Source organism: Thalia democratica, chromosome 1, assembly GCF_965202585.1.
Source record: "Thalia democratica chromosome 1, ktThaDemo2.hap1.1, whole genome shotgun sequence".
Taxonomy (NCBI): Eukaryota; Metazoa; Chordata; class Thaliacea; order Salpida; family Salpidae; genus Thalia; species Thalia democratica.
The window spans coordinates 71427967-71445960 of NC_139165.1; the positions used below are offsets into that span (position 1 = coordinate 71427967).

General features: G+C 26.0%; 1 protein-coding gene and 1 pseudogene across 1 annotated transcript; both read left to right on the plus strand.

Annotated features, from left to right (window-relative positions):
• Positions 1–6219: 6219 nt before the first annotated feature.
• Positions 6220–6978, plus strand: LOC145838721 (beta-1,3-N-acetylglucosaminyltransferase lunatic fringe pseudogene; annotated as a pseudogene).
• A 2476-nt stretch (positions 6979–9454) lies between these two features.
• LOC145838732 (beta-1,3-N-acetylglucosaminyltransferase lunatic fringe-like) lies at positions 9455–10213 on the plus strand. The gene has a single exon (XM_082946358.1). It carries the CDS (start codon positions 9455–9457, stop codon positions 10211–10213), a length of 759 nt encoding a protein of 252 aa, XP_082802484.1.
• The last annotated feature ends 7781 nt before the right edge of the window (positions 10214–17994 follow it).

Below are 17994 nucleotides of genomic sequence, written 5' to 3' on the forward strand. Positions count from 1 at the left end.
AAACAATGTGATTTGTTAAAACATTTTTTTATTTTTTAAAATTATTGAGCAAAGTTTAATAAAGTTCTTAATTATTCTGTGAAAGTTCTAAACATGCTAAAGTGCTTTGACTTGCCATAGTGTAGCCTAAATCAAAGTTTCTTTTACTATCTTGCAAACCACTAACAACAAGTTTAGAAAGTTTTTCATTTTTCTTGTCCAAACTTATAACCATCAAAACATAACTACACACTTTGTAATAGAAATGCAGAGCTGTTTAACTCTTCACCTTACCTTCAAACTGTTTCAAATTTATAAAGTTTTTTATTTTCGTAATTAATTTACTAAAAAATAAAAGTAAACGCTGTTTATCATTCACCGTTATGGTGAAATCAGCAAGAGTCTTCTTTTTTTATTTCATAAATGAATATAATTAAACACTAAGCTTTTAAATACAAGAACAATAGATTTTTAATACGGTTTTAGTTTAACTTGATTTTACTCTAGAAATTTAAAACGGTATAAGAACTTTTGAATGTGAATTTAGGGATTATTTAATGTTTTTCGAACAGCTGTTATGTTTTTTTACATAATTTACTTCTTAAAACTAAAGATAATTTTTTAGACTTAACTTCAGCTGATTTATGTACAACAACGTAAAAATTAATAATAAAACTCCGAAATAAATGTTAACTACTTTAAAATAAATTCTAAAACATTTGTATTTATAAAATTATGTTTATAATCTTTTAGTTTTTAAGCAACTATTTATACTGTTAATCCTTGTATTTAAATGTTTTTTGTTATATAACTTCAACTTTAAACCACCCTTTTTTAAATTATAATATTTTCTAATTTATAAATTGAATTAAGTACAAGTAAGTTCTTAGGTTCTTTTTGTATAACACTTAATGAGCAATATTATATTGTAATTATAAACAAACTTATTTGTTATTAATTATTTAAATTAACAAACTTTTTGCGATCAAACCAGACTAAAAACTGCATATTTTTAGTTACGACTACATAAAATAAAGTTAAAAAAATGTATATTGTTTTTATTTAAATTAAAAGTAAGTAGCTTATAGTTAATAAGAATGATTTAAAATTTCCAAGTTTTATTTCTTTTTAGTGTTATTGTTTATAGATTTAAGAGAAAATACCATTTTCTTTAGTTGTTTACATTTTCTTCGCAACTTATTGAAACACGTAATATAGTCTCAAATCTTTTTATATAAGCTACTTATTGTTTTAAAACTTTTTAAGTCTAACTAACTTGAAGATCACATAGTAACTGTGTTTTAAAGTATTTTTGTTAAACCTAAGACAGAATTTTATTTTTTTATACTTGTTAGATAAAAATTTAAAAACTAGATAATTTATGAGTTATAATAAAAAGTAAATTTATATTTTTCATCTATATTTCTCAAAGCATTAAATGACTATTAGAATTATTCTTAACACTTTAATTTCTATTACAAAAAACATAAAACCTTTATAAACTTTTATAATTTTTATTTGTGGATACTTTTTGTATGATCATGTTGTAAATCGATCTGAATCGCAACTTGGGAGTTTTAATCCGATTTTCTTTTAAGCTACATAAAAAATAATTACTACTTAATTGGAAGCTAAATTAAAACTAAGTCTATGTAGAACTTATCAAAATAAAATTTATTGCCAACGTATAAAAATAAAAGTTAGTTAACAACAAAATTAAATAGAAAATATTTCTAAATGAAATGTTTTTCAAGTTCAAGTTTATAGTTTTAATTAAATATATTTTGACAATCCCAAAAAAAATTCGCACAATTATTTTTGAGGTAGTTAATACCACAAAATGTTAAATTTTTTAATTATGTATTTTTGGTTTCAGGAGCTTATAAAAATAGAAAATTGAATTAAATATCACTCTATACTACTTACAGTTAAATTAATGCAAAAAAATATATATAGTAATAGTGTTTTACTTTAAAATATGTTTACTACTTGTAGTTAAAATGTGTGTTTGTTCATAATTTACAAAAAAGTTAAACTATACTACAATTTAGTTTTTGTTGAATAGGCAAATCAAAGTAATGCTTTAACTAAAGTTACTTACAACAGTATAATTTTTTATAACTTTATATTAGGTCTTAGAAGCAAAGTAATTTTTGTAATTACTTTTTTTTCCAAAACTAGTTGAGAAAAACGAACGTTTAAATTTTTTAAGGTATATATTAAACCGAAACAGTTTTTAACATTAATTTTGTTTTGAATAAGTAGTCTCGATGGGTAATGGTCAGAAAAGCACGCATCACTTTAGCACAGAGCGACACTTTAGCACGGAGTGTCACTTTTGCATGGTGTCGCATTAGCATGAAGTGACACTTTAACACGAAGTGACATTTTAGTACAAAATTCATTTTGAATTTTTTTTACTGCTTCATAGACATTTTTACTACTATGTATCAAAATCTAAAAACAAACTATGCAACATGTAAACTAAAAGTTAACAAGCTTTTAATGAGCTGCAGGTTTAAGCTTTAATTAAAATTAAAACTTTTGTTAAAAACTTACTTATTTAATTTTTAAAATACATATATCTCAAACATCGTAATAGAAAAATATTTTAAGTTCTTCTTATTTCTACTCGACAAAGGGCAAAAAATGTCATTTACCAGGCAACAATAGAAAGATATAATTCATCAAAATGTTTATTTGACTAAGTGCCAACCAGCTAAAAAAACATATAGCAATACCTAATACCACAGTTTCGAGTAGACCAACTGACAAAAACTAACTCCAGTACAAACAAGCAACTGTACTAAAGTATTGTTGCATGGTAAATGAGAGAGTACAGAAAATGTCATTTTCCAGGCAACAACAGAAACAGATAATTCATCAAAAATATACGTTGGACTAAATGCCAAACAGCTACAAAACGTATAGCAACACCCAATACCACAGTTTAGAGCAAACCAACTGACAAAAACTACCTCCAGTACAAACAAGCAACTGAACTTTCAAAACTAACACCAAATTAAGAAGGGGAAGCTAGAACTACAAATTAACTTGGAAATACTAAAAGGGAAAAAATCTAAACCAGGAACAATAACATGCAGGTTGTGCTTAAAAGAAAGCCTTATTAATACTTGAATCCGATACAAATTGCATCAACAAAAGAGCAGAATTAATGTACTTGTGCAGGCACAGAAACAAGTTTTTTTTTAATAAACTGGAAAGCAGATAAAACTTAAATAGTTATACAATGCTAGAACAAAATAGGTTTTGATTTTTATTAAGTTTTGTTGATACTTGATTTAGATTCAATTTCTAGATAGTTCTTATTTCCATTTAAATTTTGACTGTTACATCAACTTAATATAAAATTGATTTTGAGTTTTTCAGTGATTTTGAGTTTTGTTAAATTTTGTTGACACTTTGTTTTAATTCCATTTAGATATTTTTTTCTAGATAGTTCTTAATTCAATTTAATTTTGACTCATTAAATTAATTTAATTTAATCTGTTTTAAAATTAGTACAAATATTACCCAATTACACACTTATAAAATTTAATATTTTGAATATGAAACATTTTAGTATTGTTTAGATCATTATGCATCAATAAATTTTAAAATAACATTATAGATAAGCAACATAGTAATGCACAGTTTACGAGTAGGAGTCTAATATGCACGAAGGGACACTTTTGCTCGAAGGGTTAAAAATGCATGAAGACGCTTTTGCACGAAGGGTCAATTTTGTACAAAGACATTTTTGCACGGGTTGAAAATAAATTTTACTTTTTTTACTTTAGCTATTATTCATTTGTTTTTTTTTATCATCACTGTTCCCCTTAACCCTTACCCTCGCTATTTTTTTATTTCTATTTTGTTATATATTTTTCTTTTTTTGATTATTAATTTTTATCATGTTTTTTTTTAATTATTTTTTATCACTGTTACCCCTAACCCTCGGTCGGTAACTGATTATCTTTGTTTTTATATTAGTTTATATTTAATTTGAATTTTTTCCTAGTTTTTTTTCAATACCTTTTTTTTGTAACTGTTATTTATTTTTACTATCACTAGTACCCCTTTACCCATACCCTCGATCGGTTATTTATTATTTAATTAATTTACCTCATTTTTTTAATTGTTTTTTTCATCCTTTTTTTATTTATTTTTTTTTTTTTACTTTTGTGCAAAAATTAACTTCATACATATTTGACCCGTTCCCGAAGTTTACTACTTAATTATACTTAAAAAGTTCGTAATTTTTTTTACCACCGAAACCTGGTAGTAAGTAAAATATTTAATTTGCACACTATTATTTATTATTTATCCATGTTGTTCATAAAACAATTACCTTAAGAGAAAACTTTAAAATTTCAAGAACACTTGTGTTGATATATAAATCTTATTTAACAAAATACTTTTTTCTTTCAACCTAGGATTTTTTGATTTGAAAAGCTTAAAATATGTTTTAGAAACTGATGACTGCTAAGAACATAAATAATGTTTTTGATTTTAAACAGCGTACTGTGAAATTTTATAGATTTTTAATGTTTTTTATACTTTTTTATTACTTAGGCATTAAAGATTCTAAAAGTAATAAGAAAACTCATAAAATAGTTTTTATTGCTCAAATTCTCTTTTTTTTTTCAATAAAATTGTAATTAAAAGAATACTCACATATTTATATATAAAAAAACGTGAAGTATATCTTTGTTATGAATTTATTCGTTTAAGTCAGTCTTTAATAATTTCAGTATTTTATTACTGTTTTTAAGTTTAACGTTTTATAAACATTTTAATTAAATTTTATTTAGTTTTATAATAAAATTTGATATATATAGTATACAATATATAAGTATACTACATATATATATATATTTATTATAGCAGTTTACATATATATGTATACTATAGATATATATGTAAACTTATGTAATAAAATAAAACCAAATATATAACAGTTTTCTTAAATTTTATTATAAGTAAATATTAATATAAATTGACTTAAAAAAATCAATATATTTATTACATTGATTTATAAATTTTGATAGTTTATAATTTATATCAACATTAAAACATCTATTTGTGATTTAAAAGCAGTTTAAAATATGTTTTATGTACTATGTAAATGTATTAATTGTTTAAATTTTATTCTATAACAATACTCCGTAATAATATTTTACCTTTTTTGTTTTCAACTTATAGCTTAAGTGAACACTTGATATTATTCTAAAACTATGCCTTAAATATACATATTTTAAAGTCTTATTTTATAGTTTAGTTCTTAAAACAGTAGTTTAAAGTTGAACAACAATTTTCTGTAATTTTCTGTATGTTTGAAAGTATATCGGATGTAAAATGATTAAAAGTTGTAAACATTAGATCAACTAAACATAAAGTTTAAGGATTTATTTATTCTATTTTTGTTATACTGAAAGATACAAACTTTATCATTTATTTTTTTATTTTGCAATGTTGTTTAAACATGTCTTTACAAAAAGATACAGTTTATTTCTAATTTTCATAAGTATTAGACTGCACCACCGACCACCAACAACATTAAAATTCTCAGAATGTCACATTCACTGTAGTTGATGGTCGTTCGGTGCAATTCAGTGCTTGCTCAATAATTAGGTAGAAAATATCTCAGCTTTGCTGAAGATAGCCAAAATAACCAAAAGTTTTTAAATGTTATTAAGAAGAACACTTGAGAAAAAAACTTATCAAATTTTAGAAGCAAGTTTTTCTAAATATGTTGTTATTTTATGAAACATAACTATATACCTTCTAAACTGAGGTTTCTTTTATAACTTGTATTAAACGATTAAAACTTTTTATTTACTCGATTGGTTAAATATTTTTCAAATATTTATTTATATTTTAGATCCTAATTAAAATAAGCTTTTGTTCATTAATAGATTAACTGAAAATTTGATTTTTTTTATTAACTTTGTATAACCATTTATCGATGCAGCTAAAGTTTTAGAGTATTGAAAAAACATGAAACTTTTATGGAACAAAAACTACGTTCGTATCATTCCATTACTTGTGATTTTCACTGTTGTAGTATTTTCCTTTTTTATAACTCTAACGAAAACTACAAAATTGAATAGCCCTAAACGTTTATATGAAGATGTCAAGGGTCTTAAAGTTGTCGAATTGGACAGTCAAAGTGATTCATTCAATAAAAGTAGCAAAATTAGCTTAGAAGATGTATTTTTCTCTATAAAAACCAGCAGAATGACGGAACAGCGAATGGACCTTCTCCTGCAAACTTGGCTGCCTCGAGCCATGGAGACAACCAGCATAATTTCCGACCGCTCCAGCCTCGCACTTAAAATAAGGACCAACCACAAGGTCCGCGACACGGAATGCGGCGGAGGACACACACCGGACGGCCTCGTTTGCAAAATGGCCGCCGAATTCGACGCGTACTTGGAAAAACTAACCGCTTGGTGGTGTCATTTCGATGACGACATGTACGTGAACACTGACGTCATGCTACGAGTGTTAGGAGAATTTGACGTTGACAAAGATGACGTGTACATCGGCAGGCAGAGTCTCGCAGATCCGATAACGGTCGGGTACAAGGGAAAGACGTCACCATACCGATTTGCCCACGGGGGCTGCGGTTTTTGCGTGAGCCGGAAACTGGCGATGTAAATGAAACCGTTTGTGGCGGGTAAGAGCTTTGGTAAACTGAACAACGAATTGTCTTACAAAATAAACGACGACTGCTTGATCGGATTTGTTGTGACGCACATTTTGCAGGTCAACTTGGTTCAATCTAATCTTTTTAACAGTCACTATCACTACAAAGAACTTAAAAATCTTTCCTTAGAAGACTTGCCAAAGCAAGTGTCGCTGAGCTACAGCAATAATTGTAGAGTCAAAATAAATGATGAAATTGAGTCAACGTTTTTTGATGTCGAAGAAGACCCGTCGCGGTTTTACACAGTCCACTGCATGTTGCATCCAACTACAGAGTTTTGTCATTAATTCACATCAACGACTGTTTAAACGGGTGCTTTATAAAAGTGGAAACTAAAAATATTTTTAGTAAAATCATTTAATTTACTAGTTTTTGTTGTCATTAGTTTCAGTAAAATTATTGGTTATATTTCTTTAAAGAGCCTTTTAGAACTTTTCTTAAGTAAACTAAAAGTAAAAGGTCCTTTTATTGTATTTCAACAGAACAACATTTGCACGTAAATTTAAAAAGTATTTTTTTGTTATACTACCTATAAACATTTTAATTTACGTTATTTTAAAAGATTTATATATTAATTTTTATAACTTATACTCTTTTGAAATGCGAAACTTTGTTTTTATTCTAATGCAAAACTGTTTACTATTCATTTAAGTGTCAGTATTTTATGTTGTATAAAGAAATTTTTCAATACTCAAGTTTACGTTTTTATTTGCTATTGTAATAACACATTTTACAAAATTAAAAAAAAACATTATAAAATAGATTATTGTGAACAAAAAATAAGTAAATCTTATTGAAAAAGTAGTTTAAAATTTAATTTTAATAACACATTCTACTAAAAATTAAAAAATATTATGAAATGGATTATTGTAATCAAAAAATAAGTAAATTTTATTAGAAAAGTAAACTTAAGTTAATGGTATTTAAAGGTTTATACCTTTAAAGATTCTAGCTGTTTAATTCAATAAATATGTTTTTCTGCTAGTTTTTATATTTTCAAATTTCAAAAAGATAGTATGGATGGTATAAAAAGACGTTAAAATATTTTAAATCAAGATATTTGTATGAGTCTTAATTTGTACCTCAAACGTTTTTCAAGAAGCTTTAGGATAATTAAAAAGGTAATCAATTGTTTGTTAAATTTTTAAAAAATAAATAAGAAAAAGTCTTTGGAAACTAAAAGTAAAAAACAACACACCTTTTTTTTAATTTTTTGCGGTTGATTTTAAACTGATAAGTAGTTATTATTTACGATTGTTAAAATAAAAACAATAATATGCAGCTTGAAATAATAAAAAACATTTAAAATGGTTTTTTGTTTAGCTGTCAACAAACAACAACAGAAACAATTCTTATTAACCAAGCTAACAATAATAAAATTACTTCAAATAAAAATCAAGTTTAATTAGAAGTTTTAAACAATGTGCTTTGAATTACCATATTATATTTTGTTTTATGTATTAAAATAAAACCAAATATATAACAGTTTTCTTAAATTTTATTATAAGTAAATTTTTATATAAGTTGACTTAAGAAAATCAATATATTTATTACATTGATTTATAAATTTTGATAGTTTATAATTTATATCAACATTAAAACATCTATTTGTGATTTAAAAGCAGTTTAAAGTATGTTTTATGTACTATGTAAATGTATTAATTGTTTAAATTTTATTCTATAACAATACTCCGTAATAATTTTTTACCTTTTTTGTTTTTAACTTATAGCTTTAGTGAACACTTGATATTATTCTATAGTTATGCCTTAAATATACATATTTTAAAGTCTTATTTTACAGTTTAGTTCTTAAAACAGTAATTTAAAGTTGAACAACAATCTTCTGTAATTTTCTGTATGTTTTGAAGTATATCGGATGTAAAATGATTAAAAGTTGTAAATATAAGATCAACTAAACATAAATTTTAAGCATTATTTATTCTATTTTTGTAATACCGCAAAATAAAAACTTTACCGTGCAATTTTTTATTTTGAAATGTTGTTTAAACATGTCTTTACAAAAGCATAAAGTTTATTTCTAGTTTTCATAAGTAGTAGACTGCACCGCACGACCACCAACAACAGTAAAGGTCTCAGAATGTCACATGGACTGTAGTTGATGGTCGTGCGGTGCAATTCAGCGCTTGCTCAATAATTAGGTAGAAAATATTCCAGCTTTGCTGAAGATAGCCAAAATAACCAAAAGTTTTTAAATGTTATTAAGAAGAACACTTAAGAAAAAACTTTTCAAATTTTTGAAGCAAGTTTTTCTAAATATGTTGTTATTTTATGAAACACAACTATATACCTTCTAAACTGAGGTTTCTTTTATAACTTGTATTAAACAACTAAAACTTTTTATTTACTCGATTGGTTAAATATTTTTCAAATGTTAATTCATATTTTAGATACTAATTAAAATAAGCTTTTGTTCATTAATAGATTAACAGGAAATTTGATTTTTTTTATTAACTTTTTATAACCATTTTCCGATGCAGCTAAAGTTTTAGAGTATGTAAAAACATGAAACTTTTATGGAACAAAAACTACGTTCGTATCATTCCATTACTTGTGATTTTCACTGTTGTAGTATTTTCCTTTTTTATAACTCTAACGAAAACTACAAAATTGAATAGCCCTAAACGTTTATATGAAGATGTCAAGGGTCTTAAAGTTGTCGAATTGGACAGTCAAAGTTATATATTCAATAAAAGTACCAAAATTAGCTTAGAAGATGTATTTTTCTCTATAAAAACCAGCAGAATGACGGAACAGCGAATGGACCTTCTCCTGCAAACTTGGCTGCCTCGAGCCATGGAGACAACCAGCATAATTTCCGACCGCTCCAGCCTCGCACTTAAAATAAGGACCAACCACAAGGTCCGCGACACGGAATGCGGCGGAGGACACACACCGGACGGCCTCGTTTGCAAAATGGCTGCCGAATTCGACGCGTACTTGGAAAAACTAACCGCTTGGTGGTGTCATTTCGATGACGACATGTACGTGAACACTGACGTCATGCTACGAGTGTTAGGAGAATTCGACGCTGACAAAGATGACGTGTACATCGGCAGGCAGAGTCTCGCAGATCCGATAACGGTCGGGTACAAGGGAAAGACGTCACCATACCGATTTGCCCACGGGGGCTGCGGTTTTTGCGTGAGCCGGAAACTGGCGATGAAAATGAAAGCGTTTGTGGCGGGTAAGAGCTTTGGTAAACTGAACAACGAATTGTCTTACAAAATAAACGACGACTGCTTGATCGGATTTGTTGTGACGCACATTTTGCAGGTCAACTTGGTTCAATCTAATCTTTTTAACAGTCACTATCACTACAAAGAACTTGAAAATCTTTCCTTGGAAGACTTGCCAAAGCAAGTGTCGCTGAGCTACAGCAAGAATTTCAGAGTTAAAATAAATGATGAAATTGAGTCAACGTTTTTTGATGTCGAAGAAGACCCGTCGCGGTTTTACACTGTCCACTGCATGTTGCATCCAACTACAGAATTTTGTCATTAATTTACATCAACGAGTGTTTACACGGGTGCTTTAAAAAGATGGAAACTAAAAAATTTTTAGTAAAAAACAATTAATTTGCTAGTTATTGTTGTTTTTAGTAAAGTAAACTTATCGGTTATATTTTTTTAAAGAGCCGTTTAGAACTTTTTTTAAGTAAAACGAAAAAAGAAAAAGTAGGATTTGCTTGAAGGTCCTATTATTGTATGTTAACAAAACAACATTTGCACTAAATTTTTAATTTTTTTTTATATACTACATAAAAAGAATTTAATTTACGTTATTTTATAGTTTTTTTATATTTTTATAAATTAGTTTTTATAGTTATAACTCTTCTGAAATGCAAAATTTTGTTTAATTTTATTTTAATGCAAAAATATCTTCTAATCATTTAAGTGTCAGTTTTTTATATTGTATAAACAAGTTTTTCAATATTCAAGTATACAAAGTTTCATTTGTTGATTAACTGAACTTCATATAAGTTGTAAAACCAATATTACAAATTACTAAGTTTATTTTACAATTTACGTTTTCTTTTACTATTGTAACAAAACATTCTACAAAAATTAAAAAAACATTTCAAATTTGATTGTTGTAATCAAAAACTAAGTAATTTTTATTGGAAAAGTAAATTTAAGTTAGTGGTATTTAAAGGTTAATATCTTTAAAGTTTCTGACTGTTTTAGTCAATAAATATGTTGTTCTGCTAATTTTCATACTTTTGAATTTCAAAAACATACTATGTTATAAAAGTACGTTAAAATATGTTAAAACAAGATATTTGTAAGAATCTTAATTTGTACCTAAAACTTTTTGCAAGAAGCTTTATGATAATTGAAAGGTTAATCAGTTGTTTGTTAAATTTTTCAAAAACTAAAGGAGCAAAAGTGTTTGGAGATTAAAAATATAAAACGATACAAATATTTTTTTCTATAATTTTATGTACCAATACATTGCTAATAACCAAATTTTTTCCATTAAACTATTTTATTTAAGTAGTGCTTTTAAAATTTTACTAATTTCCTTTTCTAAACAAAATAAATACTCAAAAACGTAATAAAGCAAACAAGTTATGAGTAAACTTAAGAAACAAACAATATAAAAGTAATCAAACCGATCAAAAAATTATATGATTAATTTGATTACTTTTATATTGTTTGTTTTTGAAGTTTACTCGCATTTTGTTTTATTAATTACGTTTGTGAATATTTATTTTGTTTTGAAAAGGAAGTTCGTTAAATTTTGAAAGCACTACTTAAATGAAATTGTTTAATAGAAAAAATTTAGTTATTAGCAATAAATTGGTACATCATGTAAACATCTTTCTTTACATTCATTTTTTTTCTAGCCTTTGCGGCTGACCATAAGCTGATAAGTAGTTATTATTTACGATTTTTAATTTAAAAAACAATAATGTGCGGCTTAAAGTAAAAAAAAAATACATTTAAAATATATTTTTGTTTAGTTGTCAACAAATAAATATCACAAACAAAGATTTCGTACTAACCAAGCTAACAATAATAAAACTACTTCAAATAGTATATTTTTTTGAACGACAAAAAAAAACGCTCAAAGTATTTGGTCCTAGGACCTGGTGCACAAAGAATCTTTCGGTTATCGAGTCGCACACCACGGATACCTTTTAAAGTCTTGTCCAGGACTAACAGGTCTAATAAAATAGAAATCAAGTTTAATTAAAACTTAAACAAACCTTGCAGACGTCATCAATATACCAAACATTAGATTTATCTGCAACAAAAGTACTCATAAACTTTAACAAAAAAACTTATTCAGATAATGTAATAGCTGAATACATGAATGATTTTAAATGGCTAAAAAAAATATGTTTTAAGCAGGCTTTTCATTCAATTGGTAATAGCAGACGATGAATTAGAATTGATGGCAAAAAAAAATCTAAAAAGTTAAAACTCAACTACTGCCAAACTTTAAGTTATTATTTTTCAGTAAACGTGTTCAATTTTAGTTTTTTGTTCATGTTCTAGTTTTCTTTAAAAATATTTTTTCCATATTTGCTCATAAAACAATAGTTTTTAGTAAAAAATTTACAATTATAATAACAATTTATATTGTGCAAAACAACAAACTTTTTATTTAACCTAGGATTTTATTGCCTTGAAAATTTAAAGTATTCTTCACAAACTAATGACTGATGATAACATAAATAATGTTTTTCTTTTTCAACAGCGCACTGTGTGATTTTCTAGTTTTTTTGATATCTTTAGTAACCATTTTTATTTTCTTAGGTTTTTAAAGTACCTAAAAGTTATTAGAGTGGTTACCAAAATAGTTTATACTTGCTTATCTTTAAAATTTTTTCAATAAAAAACTCATTGAAAAAAGTGCATATGTATTTAAATTTACAAAAAGTTTGAAAAAATATTTTTATTATGCACCTTTGTATTCGATTAAGTCAGTAATTTAAGTTTTATAGTACTGTATTACCACTTTTATATTTCATTTCTCATAAATTTTCCAAAATAATTTTATTTTCTATTGCATGCAAAATATATTTATTATAATTCATTTAGAAAATTTGAATTTTAAAAAACCAGTATATACGTTTCATAAAAACAATAAAATTGCTTTTAATCTTTAGCTGGTACGGTTTAAAGTCAATAGCACTTTGCTAAACAATGATACAATGCTATACAAAAAACAAAAAGCAATATGACGTAATCATTAAATATTGTGCAGTACAAATATTCAGTGCAAAAATTAATCTTATATCTAAACAAACTACTAAAGTTCACAAAACTACAATTGAGTGACTATAAGATACTTTAAAAGTTATTTATTTTAAGAGGAGCTTTTTCATATGTTGGCAAGACGGTATGAATTCACTCCTCTTATTTAAGCAACCCTCTTTTTTTAACGCATACTTAACGGCAGTTAATTGTTTTAAGAATAGTCTACAAACAAGGTTATTACCATCTGCTATTGGTTGTACTCTTTTTATCACCTCCCAAGTTATTCTGAAATAAATGTTTTTGCGCCGTAGGTCGCAACGGTACTTTGAAAACCCAGTCTCATTTTCATATACACCACCTTTAAAAGGTTTTATTGTTAGCATTTCGGAATGTGAACTGAGTTGAGCATAAGCAGATGTAAAACTTAATTTCAAGGTCAAAGTTAACTTTTGCCATGTAAATAATGTTCTTCGAACGGCAATCAAGTTATATTTGCAGCCATCAGCGCAATTACATTGATTCTGGATTAGATCACTTTTATTTAATATCTTTAGATTATGTGACTTAATTAATCTCTCCAAATTCGCCGTACATGAATAAATAATTCGCATATTATGTCTGTTGAAGATTTTTGATAACGGATTATTTTTGTTGAATTATTTTTTTGCTAGGTTTATAAATTCTCTGCAAATATTTGTTTTAATTGAATTAATAAATGGGGGATTATACTAAATTATATTTCGTTTTCTTTGTTTTGTTGTTCGTTTTACTTTATTGTTCCGTTGTTTCAAAATTAAGTTTATCATTGTAACTGATTTTTTCATTATTAATTCGTAATCGTGTTTTGTCTTTAAAAAGTTTTCTTCGTTACTTGATATTTAATTTAAACGTTGAATAACTATACTTTGTATTTGTTTTATAATATTGTTTTGGGTGGCTAGAACATTTATTAATATACATAATCTTTGCATTTTGCTTTCTATAAAGCATATAGGAGAGATCATACAAGTTGAGCTTCACATCCAGGTAGTCAGTTGTCATCATTGGTGATTCAACAGTGACTCTTAACCCCATAGACTTGAAGAAGGCATGCGTTTGTTTTTTTTATCATTTCAGCTTTAAAGCCAGAAGAATTAGGCAGTACAGTTAGACCATTGTCCCTGTACAACCCAACTCTTTCTAAACCAAAAATATTTCTCAACCCGTCCAACAGAAAAAGTCCTACTAATTCGCATAATTCTGCACCCATAAACGATCCCTGCGCTACATCAAAAATAGAGCTAGTGTTATTTGCTTTCTTCTTTCGCCAAAGGTTTCCTTGTTCATAGAGTACTGACTAACATGCGTTTTTATTAGACTTAAGTCTTCAGTAGGTACGCTAGTATAATTACCAGCAAGTTTTGTGTCTTTTTAACCAATTTTTCGCTAATAAAAGAATAAAAATCACCTACATCAAACTTAAACGTCAATCTTAACCTTAACTATGCGACCTACATAAGACTTGGAAGTATTGATTAATCTACACTGGGATATGTCAAGAAGTTTTCTTTACGGTCTTTGACCATTATGTATGCGTTTTTAACGGAAGTTTTTTTATTCTATTATGCATTTTTAAGCTACTAATTATATTTTTAGTCTCTACATTAATACCTTTAAAAGTTTTATTAGTACATTCTTCGTGATCTTTAGTAATATTGTCATTAGATAATTTTTTATAGTTACCTACTGAAATTTCGTAAAAGTTAGAAGTTTTGTCCGAAGGTACAATCAAATTTTTGCACTTACTTAGGTTCCGCACAATCTTCATCAGTTCATTTTGGAAACGGCTTCTAGTTGTTCTGAACTCCACATCCAACTACAGAGTTGTGACATTCATTTACATCAACAAGTATTTATACGGGTGCTTTTGATAAGTAGAAACTAAAAACATTTTAGCAAATAATAAAAAACAACCAGTTTTATTTGTCGTTAATTACTCAAATTAGTATAAGTTTCAGTTATATTTCTTAAATAAACGGTTTAGACTTTTTTTGCAAAGTAATTTTTTTTTAATAGACTTTGCTTAAAGGTTTACACTTTTTATGTATTTTTAATACCAGAACATTTATACTAAATTCTAAAAGGTAGTTTTTTTGTTATTCTACCTATAAACACTTTAATTTACATTACTTTATAAACTAGTTAAATTTTTAAAGTTGTTTTCAAAGCTTTTTTTATATATGAAACTTCTTTATGAAAAACAAAACTTTTTTTTTATTTTGATGCAAAACTTTTTATTAAGTATTTATAAGTCTGATTGTTTTGTTGAAGCCTGAAGAGACTGGCACTATGTCGTCTGTCGAAACAGCTGTTGTTTAACAAAACTGGTATTTTCATTTCTTTCCTATCTCATTTTTTATTAATAAATTATTATTATTGTTGCTCAAGTTCACAATATTTTAGTTGTAAATTTAACTTAACTACATAAAAAATGTAGCAACAACCTTATAAAGCTAAAAGTTTATTTAGTTTTTAAAGCTTTATTTTGCTGTTTTAGTGACACATTTTATGTACCAGTGTTAGTTGTCTTTAGTTTTTCATATAAGTATTTATAGATTTCTGAGATATATTTTATAAGAATCGTTTAGATATTTTTTTCTAAATAAAATATGATAACAAGTATACACTTAACATAATTGTTTACACTTTTTGTAAACTTTTTAAGTCACAATATTTACACTAAAATCTGAAAGGTAGTGTTATGCTAGCTAAAAAATAAAATTTACAATGTTTTGTAAGTTATTTTTGTTTTCTAAAATTGTTTAAAAAACAAATTTGTAATAGAACTAGAAAATTGATTTTAGTAGCTGAGCAAAATGTTTATAATAAACAAAAGTTGTTGTAATTTTAGGTCAGAGGTCGGTAGTTGTCGGCAAAATTTTTAAATTTAAAAACAGTCGCAGGCTGCAGTCGTAGCTTAATGTTTTAATGTTCATCGCAGACCCAAAATTTCTAGCGTAAGTTTTGAATTTCAAGTAAATTTAACCCGAGACCTTTCAATTTTGCTTTAAAGTCCACACATCAGAATATACAGTATATATAATATACAGTGTTAGCTTCATGAATGTGCTTTCACAAGCAACATTTAAATGCTCGCAGGCTTTCGTGGGCCGCATGACATTTCAAATGACATCCTGCTTTCGGAACGCATTTTTATCCTTCATGTACCGCAGTTTGTCGACCCCTTATCTAATTTAATTTCTTTAAAGAATTTTGTAATTAGTTTCTTTTATGTGTATGTTGTTCTGGTAATCTCTATATGTTAAAATGTAAGAAAGGTAATAGATAAAAAAAATTTAATAGTTTAATTTTAACCTAAAATTTATTTAAGAAGCTTTTTGTAGTTGAAAAGTAAACAAACTATTCCATTTTTTAAAAGTTTATTGACTAATTTTTTCTTGATAAAAAAAAGCATAGAATCTATAAAACATGTTTATTCTAATATTCGCTGTTGAAAATCAGCTAATCTGTTGGTCATGAATTTAAAAAACAATCTAAAAAAAAAAAAAAACTCCTTACTATACATACAGCTTGATATATAAAAATATTTTTTATTTGTTTTACTCTCAATAAATACATTTTACTAACTTTGCTTACAATGCTCAAGTTAGTCCATATAGATGTTAAGTTTAGAACAAGTTTTTAAAATTTTATGAACAAAATATAAAGCAACTATAAAGAAAAAAAATATATTTAAAAGTATTCAAATAATGTAATAACTAAAACGACAACTACTTAAACTAAATGAAATAAATTTTGCTTTTAAAAGCCTACAGAGAATTGTTTTTCTGTTTTTAAGATAAAACAAGGGCTTACATTTTAATAAAAAAAAAAGCTATTATAAATAATAAGAACATAATATTTGTTATTAGATTATAATAACAACAAATAAGTAAAATATATAAAGATTAATAAAATTGCAAGGTCTGCTTGTAAAACTGAATACACAAAAACAATTAGTTTTTTTGTCAACTATTTTTCGCATTAAGTCCAGTGGAAACAAACTTTATAATAATAAAATATTTATGGAAAACTATACTAAAATGTACTTATGAACAAAAAAATACTTTTTTTGAAGCGTTGTTTGTAGCTGACACTTATTTACAGAACTTTTAAAATCATTTTTGTTAAAGTATATGTTTTAGAAAGATTTTTAAGTAAGTTATTAATTTCTTTATAATCCTAAACTTTTGTCTCCTAATCCCTCTGGTATGACAACTGAATTTGTGGTCATTACTTAATCTTCTTTAATACTTGACTTGAGTATTTACTTACTTTTTATTCTAAATTTTATCAAATAAAAAAAATCTAAACAAAAATAAATGTAGTAGTGATGTTAAAGCTACATAACAAGTCTTAGTTTTTTTTTTGTTAAGTTTTTAATCAATGTTTTAAAAAATTGCTTTCAGTTTTATATAAAAGTAAGTCAAAAATAGTCTCAATTACTGACAAACTTTAAATCAACTTTTTTTTAATGAAAGTGTTCCAACCTTAATTTTTTCTGATCATATTCTTTTTAGAAAAAAAGTTTTTTTTCAATTTTTACTAATTTTTCACTCATAAGAAAATTACTTTCAGAGAAAACTTTAAAATTAAAAAAAACCTCTGCCTTAAAACATAATTTATTCAATACTTTTTAAAAAACGAATTTTATTGCATTGAAAATCAAACTTGTTGAAATAGAAACAACATATAACCAACTTTTATCATTTTTCTTATTTTAAAGTAGGAGTTATGATAAATAAAAATCATAATCAGCTGCTCTCATATATAATAAAATTAATGAAAATACGTTTTCTTTACTTAAAACAAAATTTGATAACAACCGTTTCAACTAAAGTATCCTGTAAACAATACTTTTGCTAGCCGCAATGCAATTTTTTTACCTAAGCTAGCTAAAGTAACCCGGTGGTAATATCAAAGTGAGAATGTTTATTTATATGACTAAGATTAGATATTTAGATTAGTAATATTAAAGTTTGACAAACTTTTTATACGGACCTTCCACTAAAAAAACTTACTTATTAACGAAAGTAA